This window comes from Amblyomma maculatum, unplaced genomic scaffold (assembly GCF_055883805.1).
Source record: "Amblyomma maculatum isolate TAMU_Amacu unplaced genomic scaffold, ASM5588380v1 scaffold_54, whole genome shotgun sequence".
Lineage (NCBI taxonomy): Eukaryota > Metazoa > Arthropoda > Arachnida > Ixodida > Ixodidae > Amblyomma > Amblyomma maculatum.
Window position 1 is genome coordinate 134,341 of NW_028146779.1, and position 8,901 is coordinate 143,241.

At 41.4% G+C, this 8,901-nt stretch overlaps 1 protein-coding gene and 1 long non-coding RNA gene across 2 annotated transcripts; both read left to right on the top strand.

Moving 5' to 3' along the window:
- The first annotated feature begins 243 nt into the window (after positions 1-243).
- Positions 244-4,096, top strand: LOC146170753 (BEN domain-containing protein 5-like). Its single transcript, XM_084586801.1, has 5 exons — positions 244-505; positions 1,740-1,828; positions 2,381-2,491; positions 2,729-2,924; positions 3,978-4,096. The coding sequence occupies exons 1-5, from the start codon at positions 322-324 to the stop codon at positions 4,094-4,096; spliced, it is 699 nt and encodes a 232-aa protein (XP_084442927.1). The 5' UTR covers positions 244-321.
- Positions 4,097-4,824: 728 nt separating this feature from the next.
- On the top strand, positions 4,825-7,084 carry LOC146170754 (uncharacterized). Its single transcript, XR_014703115.1, has 3 exons — positions 4,825-5,026; positions 5,371-5,430; positions 7,012-7,084. It is a non-coding gene; the product is annotated as an uncharacterized LOC146170754 (long non-coding RNA).
- The last annotated feature ends 1,817 nt before the right edge of the window (positions 7,085-8,901 follow it).

The window sequence follows — 8,901 nt, forward strand, 5'->3', positions numbered from 1 at the left end:
AAGCGCACGGGCTTGTAATTGACATGTTATCGCTCCACATCATAGAGCTAATACGCAATTCTATCCACCCGGCCGCCTACAAATAAAAATAAAAAATAGAGTGGAGTGGAAATCAAGACTATAGACGGGACTTGCGCTTTTATGCACTTTCACCATTTTCAGGGCTGACTGCTAGCGCCATCACACGCACCCTATAGTTTGAGTGAATTTATGCTTTACAAGGCCTACTTGTCTTCCCAGCTTTGCTATAGCGCACATGTTTTGTCACTTTGTTTGCGAGTCGTGTACTAGCGTGGTCTCATTCTCGTGGCTGACAAAACAATGTTTGCGTGCGTTAATTATATCGAAGACAAGCAGCGGGCAATTTTGCCCGTGTCCCTGATACGGAATTTTAAACCAACGAACTGTGATGACTTTGACAAGCATAAGGTATTTCAAGCCTATTGGATAGATGAAGATGGCGAGTTCGAGAACTTCTATCCCGCAAATGTGACAGCGCTCGCCGGTGAGGCATCATTTATTCTTTTTTGTTTGCAGCACTGTGGTGCATTGTGTCTTCGCTTTATTACAGCTGTAGCATAGAATACCAGCGGTCATGAGGTCTCGATTTGGCTGTGCTTTCTGCGCCAGTTGAAGGAGCACCGCGCTCTAGTTTTGGTTTTACTCAGTGCACATGCGCCTGCCTCATTTCTGCGTTCGTTTTGCAAAAGTGCTCGGGTAGTGCAGAACGATGTCATGTTTAACAGATATTTATTCACGAGGAGCGATAGGCGAGAAACCAAGAACTGCTCAGGAATTGCTAAATGCAGTTGATTTTTCGCTACACACCCGACTTGAAAAACATTTTCATATATTTTAGCTTTTGATGCGAGTCAGATCATGCAGCTTTGTACGGCAGAATTTTTTTTTTAAGAATTGAAAGAAACTGTGGAACTGTAATTTTTTTTTAAATCCTGTTTCAGTAGTTCCGGAAATAGCCGGTTTGCTTCCCTTTGTTGGCTGTTAGCTATATATAATTACTACAGGGGCTGAACACCTGTTAGCTTTCACAAATGAACCAAGTATTAGTACAAGCAATAGGAGGTTAAGCAGAGCAGTATATTGCCTTTCATTTCTGAAATTTTCATCGAGATACTGTTTCTTTAAAGCAAGAAAACAATTCTTGAAGTTGAGCTCTCTCGCTGCAAGTCGCTTTGTCTCCTAACGTCTCTTCGCCTGAGTGCAAGGCGCTGTCGTCACTGTTGCCAGACGTTATTGTTCTTAAGTGAGGTCTGCACTTCAGGCAAGCATTGAAAGAAGAGCAGTCGAACAGGTGTTTGTGAGAACCTGCTAGCTGGGTGGGGCATGCAAGGGAGTCATGCCTTTGGGGAGGAAGATAATTTTTGAGTGCTTTTTAAGGTGTTGTTTGTGCTCCGCGATCACGAGGTTTTGTTTCTGTAGTTGGGCTTTGAGCTCCGCATTTTCTCAAGCAAGCGAAGGTGATCGCGGCTTCCAGCTCACCTGTTTTTAAGCAGGCTAGGCGAGGAAGCCGTAGTTGCCTTGGCAATCTCCTTAACTATTGCCGCACTAATCTTCAGTGATTCAAAAGCAGTATTCCGCAATTTTTCACGAGGCAGAATTCACACGCCTGCTTTCAAAATTCTCAATTCTATTCATCCCCTGACCAGATAGTTGAACTGCTATGGGTACTTGATCATGCGGGCACCCTGTGAATGTCCCTTTTGTGTGTTGTCATGCAGAGAGTCTCAGAGACCTGGTGACTTCCTTTAAGGCCTCAAGGGCCGCAGTGCCAAGGCTGATACTTGGCAAAGTTACGAAGTCTAGTGAGGTAAGGCGTTTTCTGACATCATATGACCAGATTTGCTCAGAACTGTACTCAGGCAGTACATAACAGTTTGGGCATTTGTTAATTGCAGTTTTATTTGTTATGTGGGCCAATAGGACAGTGTATTTTTTAAAGCAGCAGCACATGCATACAACACTCAGATTATGAGGATGCAGGACATGATTAAAGGGTTCAGCAAGATGAAGCCATCATGTGCAGTATTCAGATGCATTTGACTGTCTAATGAGTAAGTATAAGTGCATGAGCAATATCTCTTGAGATTCATTTTATTATAGTAGTATAATTAGTTGTGTCTTCCCTGAGATGCATAAAGGTGCTTGCTGATTAACGATTTTGCACTGTAGGGTCATTGCAACCTGGCTACTTTAGGCATAACCAGCATTGCTACTGAGCAAAATTGATTGAAAAGAAGGCAGATAGATTGGCTGACAACAGACTGTAACGGTGGTGGCAGAACGTATGCTGTAGCTAATCAAGTGTGGCATCATCTAATCAAATGCACACTAATCTGTGAGTGATTTGCTTTCTTCCAAGGCCCCACAGGGCCTCACTGAAAAGGAGAGGAAGAAGCGCAAACGGGAGGCAAGTCGCCTTGAAATGGCAAATATTCTCAAGGCGTTCAGAAATGTGGACACTCCTGAGAAGGTATGTTATGTTCACAATTTGTCTTGTCTCCATGGTAGTCAGTAAGGGGCAGTGTTTGTACAAAGAACAGTCTATGCCTTTCTCTCTATGCCTTTCACATGCTTGCTGTGACCCTTATCTATGTCATGGATTCAGTTACCGCTGGTATCACTACATATCTTTCCTTCAAAAGTAGCACCACATTGCGACGGTCTCGATACCTATGGTGGATGACGTGTCCTAATTCTTCATTCACAGCTTGAAGACGAAGGTGCCTGTGAGCCAATGCGTCGCATGCTTGACAAGGAAATTCAGGTTAAAACTGAAAGTCCACAAAAGGTGTGTGAAGCAGAAGTTCGGGGCTACCTCGACAAGATAGGAGAGCTTGAAAAAGAGCTCCTTGAAGAAAGGAGCCGAAACAAGAGGCTGTGTGATGCCTTACTTGATAAAATTGGTGAGTGTCAAGACTTGAGGATCTGTTTCGTAAAGAAAATGCATACCAGTCTTAATTTCCATGAACACTTGCATGAATATGGTGCGTTTATCGTAGTCTGCAGCATTTTGCTAATTCTTCCTGTGAAGATGATTGGCTACTTTTAATTGCCACCTTGTAATTTGTTTAGCTGTGACGAATCCTCTGTTCTCAGCTTTTGCAATTTCACTGAATGTGTTCAGGACTCATTGTGGCTGCTTGGTTGAATACTCAAGTTAGCACATATGTTTGCTTTTCTTCGCTCTATTATTTCAAGTGGAGAAGTGCGCGTTTAGCGATGTCATATCAAGATGCACCCATCTGGGACCTTTGCCTTGACATGTATGCGCTACACACTGGGTAGCTCGTACAACAGGGCTAATTGATGACTAGCCTCGAACAAACATACCTGTTTTATGTTTTCTGTTGTCCCTTATATCCTATAACCGAAAAATATCAACTTCGAGACTGCAAGTGCAAAAGCACTGTGTAAAAGTAGGGATGTCTGCAAAGATTGTGATGTGCTTATCCACAGGCTATTCATTTTAGTAACAGTCATGACCATTTGCATATGTGCTTTTTAACATGGCACTCTGTGAAGAGGCAGGTTGTGTAATCTGGTAGAAAAAACACTGCGTACACCAGTCACTCCTTTTCAAGCGCACGGTGCAAAAAGGTGGTGTCATGACTGGCTCACCGCGTGCTTTTACTGACGACTCATGGGTAGATGGATCGTCGACTGTAGCAAAAACGAAAAGAAGTATTCAGATTGCTTAACTTGTATATGATTACCAATTGGATAAGAGCAAAATACAAGTCCTTTTCCAGTCCTGTTGGTTTACATTCTTTCTTGTCCTTGTCCCATTTGCACTGTTTTTCTGTTTCAAATATGGCTACGAATTAACTAGCCCAAATCAACCTACTCCTAGGGATATAAGGATTATATATTTCCTCTGAGTGCTGTGTAAAGCAGCTTGTGATTTGTTTTCATTGAGTCGTTCTTGTGCTTCATCTAGTACTGTCTTATTTGTGCAGAAATAGCCCGTGAGGCAGCAGAGCCAGCCGCAAACAGGGACGGTGTCATTGCCGAGTTGCTTGTTCCGGAGGCCCCTTTTGCAGGCATGTTCCTTCCCCTTCTGCTTTCTGATTTCTGAGGATTTGCTACTTAAATCAGGGTGCCTAGCAACCGGGTAAACCAGGAATATTGAATAGCCTCGACAAAACTGACAAGAACCATTTGCAATGGCAAATTTCCAATATTTACTCGCATAATGAACCCCTCGCATTATGAACCCACCCCCAGTTTTTTTGCTGAGAACTAGAAAAGAAATGTAGAAAGTGTTGGTCTCTAATGCAGTTTTGTTTTGTGCTGTTGCATTCCACAGTGCATTACTTGGCAGTGTGCAAAGGCGCTGCGTAGCACCAGCACCAGATAGCACTGTGTACTTTACCTTTTGTCGTTAGCTCTTGAGGGAAGGAGGGGGAGGTGGGAGCAACTTGGTTGAGTGCCAGTGCTTGTCTGGTTGTGCAAGCCTCGTTTTCACCATGTTCGCTTTATCATGCCGCGTTTCGGGTGGGTGCTGTCCACTGCCACAGTTGTTAGAATGCATGACAGTGGAAACGTCTTTTCAAGCTCACGGTGCAAAAAGGTAGTATCATGACTGGGGCTCACCGCATGCTTTTACTGATGACTCATAGGTAGATGGATCGACAACTGTAGCAAAAAAAAAAGAAGTATTGGGATTGCTTAACTTGTATATGATCACCAATTAGATAAGAGCAAAATACCAGTCCTTTTCCAGTCCTGTTGGTTTACATTCTTTCTTGTCCTTGTCCCATTTGCACTGTTTTTCTGTTTCAATTATGGCTATGAATTAACCAGCCCAAATCAACCTACTCCTAGAGATATAAGGATTACATATTTCCTCTGAGTGCTGTATAAAGCAGCTTGTGATTTGTTTTAATTGAGTTGTTCATCTAGTACTGTCTTATTTGTGCACAAATAGCCCGTGAGGCAGCAGAGCCAGTTACTAACAGGGACGGTGTCATTGCTGAGTTGCTTGTTCCGGAAGCCCCTTTTGCAGGCAAGTTTCTTCCTCTTCTGTTGCTTGATTTCTCAGGATTTCCTACTTTAATACTCATTTCTCTTTTGCACTGTGCCCGTAATCAGTCACTGGAGATGTGAGAAAATGCTATCCAAATACGCAGTATCATAGTCTGTCTCTGGATGTTTGATACAGGCATTTAGAGGTTTTAATTGGAAATACAGTTATAGCTAGTTAATTCGAACGTGATGGGACCGGGAACAAGTTAATTATACGATTTTCAAATTATCGAATGGCCTCAACAAAACTGACAAGAACCATTTGCAATGGTCTTAATTTTTTAATGCAAGCACTTAACAGTTTTGTGTTTTCTTAATGTATAGATGCAAGTGCAAATGACATAGAGGTCTCAACCCCTGCTGCAGGGAATACAGAGAACAGCGGTAAGTCTTCATATTTCCTGCCTTTTTTAATTTAATAATCACAGATCTATGTTATTTTCAAAACTGAAAGATGCCATTGAGCTGCCGTAGGATTTCCGATTTCTTCTGTATCAGAATAGCTTTCCTTTTGAAGCGAACATCATACTTTGCATGGTGCATTGCCATCGTGCGAAATGCAAAACAGAAGTAACCGCATTAATCTACTGCGAAAGATGCGACAAGCATGTGATAAAAGGTGACGTAAATCTGAGTACACGTCTACTATGAGCAAAAAGCAGAACGTTTTGACATTGGATCACTTGGGCTTCCCTGTTTTGTTTTCAATGAAAAAAAGTATGCTTGGCATATAGAACGAAGGAGTAACGATTAACTTCGCATATTTCAACATGGACTGCAATGAAATTCAAAGCGGACCAGCGAAAATAAAATGGGCAACGAGATAAAACATTTGTTCACATTTCATTCTGCGTATTAGAGCAAAAAGTCTGGGCCCAGGCCCATGCAGTGGAGACGAGAGGAAGGCAATGCAGTGGCTGTCACAGAAAGAGCGTAAAAATGAAAATAACGGTGACTCAGCGAAGAGCAAGTCAAGTTCCTCAGCAGTTTTTCAGCAAGTTTGAGTGAAGAAACATTAATGAGAAGTGAAATGCATGAAAGCATATACAAGGAAATATGAGTAGAGGACTCTTAGCACAATGCTCTCTTTTTCCAGTGGCCTGTAATACTCCATTTGACTGTTCCATCCATTGAACGTTTGAGAGCAGCACAATAGGGGTGCAGAAGTTCCTCTTCACATATCATTTCTTTCATAATTTGTGGGCTTTCTTCAGAACATGATAAAAACGCCATGTGTGATATATCTGCAGAATATAATTTATGTAGATGTTCCTGACTATGCTGCAGCTTGCATATCACACTTGGTGTCTGCAGCCAATAATATTTTAAAGGTTGATAAATATACACGGTCAGTCAAGAGGAAAACAGAAAATAGAGTAACTCAAGTTTAGTACCAACATTATTTATCTGGTTCCAATCTCATATGAAGTGCCTGGCAGTTAAAGCCTTGGCTCAAATTGCATAGGACGACATTTATACGAAAACATCACAATTACTCGAGAGTGGTAGGTGAATTGTGCAAGAAAAATAGACACTTTTCATTAGAATTGTCACTATTTCTTTTTTAAATGTCCTAAGCCAGAGCGTTTCACTCCTGTGTTTCATAGCCAATGTGTTGCTTTAGGCTACAAATCAGCAAATCAGTTTTTGGAATACCATTGTTTGCTTGCAAATTAGTTAATCTACTGGATTATTTGCCATGGTCCTTAACCAAGGGCTGTAATATTTCCAGACCTGCTACTAGTGTTGCATTATAACTGCTCATTACTTACTCCTCATAATGCTTTTTGAACTTAAATATCGCTTGTCGCCTGTTTGTCTTCTTTAGTACATACTTGGCTACTTGTTAGAAGCAGGTGCCATGCATGTTCTTGTCAGCGCAAAAGATATTCTGTGCACCACTTGCTAATGGAGTCCAAACAAGTTATCTCATTTTGGACCTCTGTTTCTCACTTTCCCTTTCAGTCAACATGGCCCATGAGGAAAGTCGGGCAGAGGTTTCCCGTGTTCAACTGTTTGAAGTCGTCGGGAGAAACGTAAGCCGTAAGCCCCTAACAAAGCTAAAAGGGTGTGACTTTTATTAGTTAAAGAGCAGTATTTCTTAACATGCTAATGTTGAATGGTGTGACCTGTTTTATTTATCTTACTTATTGCAGTTACATGGCCTGCAAAACTAAAGCTGCACTTTAATGCCGTGTAGTGCTAGCACAGACTTCATATATCATACGAGGGAGATGTAAGCGCAAAGGAGATGAGCACAAGGGAGGAGGAGACAGGAAAACACACTACTGGCAACTGATTCTTCCACACACAATATATAGGGACATCGTCACGCTACCTATCAGCTCTGGAAATGTCAGAAGGCAATGTAGTTATCTAACAATAAATTCCATGTTTAACATAGGGTTACCTAAAACCGATAAAAACACCGATCACTTTTTAAAAACAAAATGACGTGCTATAAAGGGCCAAAGTAACAAAATAAAACAAACAATAAAATACATATTTAACATAGGGTGAACTAAAAATGATAAAAACACCGATAACTTTAAGAACAAAATGACACGCGGTGTAAAGGGCTAAAGTAACATATTGGAATGAATAAGCAGAGAGCGGAACTTAAAGGCATAAAACTAACCCCGAAACCTCGAAAAATAGTGCAACATCCTAAACGTTCTTGAATGTTTTAAGCACCAAGCACCTTGTGCCACCGCAAAACAGGCATAGAAAACTTCTATTGTGATTGGGACCCAGTGATATGTTGAGAAGTGACGACCAGATAAAAAGCATGCGAAAACATAAAACCATACCAAGCACATGTAACAGCGTAAGCATTCACCAACGGTTTCGTCTTCTGAATACACACAGTATATAGCAGCACAACTCATGCTCTTGTTTTTTGTTCAGCCAAATTTTTTCAATCACTCGGCATCGCTTACACAATTTTGGCCCTTTTTTCTAATCCAAAACGCTTCCTTTAGTTCACAGACAACAGGTTCGCGGCTTCGGTCCAAAACCACCGTCCTTTCTAGAATTGGTTTGGTTTGGCGGAGATCACAGTTTTTGCGCTGCAGCGGCAGATTAGACCCCATTCCAGTGCTCAATAGCACTGCAAAAACTGTGATCTCCGCCAGTGCAAGCCCATTCTAGAAAGGACGGTGGTTTTAGACCGAAGCCGCGAACCTGTTGACCGTGAACTGAGGGAAGCTTTTTGGATTAGAAAAACAGGGCCAAAATTGTGTAAGCAATGCCGAGTGAGGAAAGTTTTTGGAAAAATTTGGCTGAACAAAAAACAAGAGTATGAGTTGTGCTGCTATATGTATTCAGAAGACGAAACCGTTGGTGAATGCTTACGCGGTTACATGTGCTTATGGATTTTGTTTTCACGTGCTTTCTATCTGGTCGTCACTTCTCAACATATCACTGGGTCCTAATCACAATAGAAGTTCTCTTTGCCTGTTTTGCGGTGGCACAAGTGCTTAGTGCTTCAAACATTCAAGAAGGTTTAGGATGTTACATGATTTTTTCGGTGTTTCGGGGTTGGTTTTTATGCCTTTATGTTCCCCCGCTTCTTATTCATTCCAACATGTTACTTTGGCCCTTTACACCGCGTGTCATTTTGTTCTTAAAGCTATCGGTGTTTTTATCGATTTTAGTTCACCCTATGTTAAATATGTGTTTTATTATTTGTTTTATGTTACTTTGGCCCTTTATAGCGCGTCATTTTGTTTTTAAAGAGTGACTGGTGTTTTTATTAGTTTTAGGTAACCCTATGTTGAACGTGGAATTTATTGTTAGATAATTATATTGCCTTCTGATGTGTACGGAATTGATAGATGGTGTGACAATGTCCCT

Coding starts and splice junctions, on each gene's coding strand:
- LOC146170753 (XM_084586801.1), top strand. CDS start 322: ATGTTTGCGTGCGTTAATTATATCGAAGACAAGCAGCGGGCAATTTTG. Junction 2,492..2,728: donor ATGTGGACACTCCTGAGAAG/GTATGTTATGTT, acceptor CTTCATTCACAG/CTTGAAGACGAAGGTGCCTG. Junction 2,925..3,977: donor TGCCTTACTTGATAAAATTG/GTGAGTGTCAAG, acceptor TTATTTGTGCAG/AAATAGCCCGTGAGGCAGCA.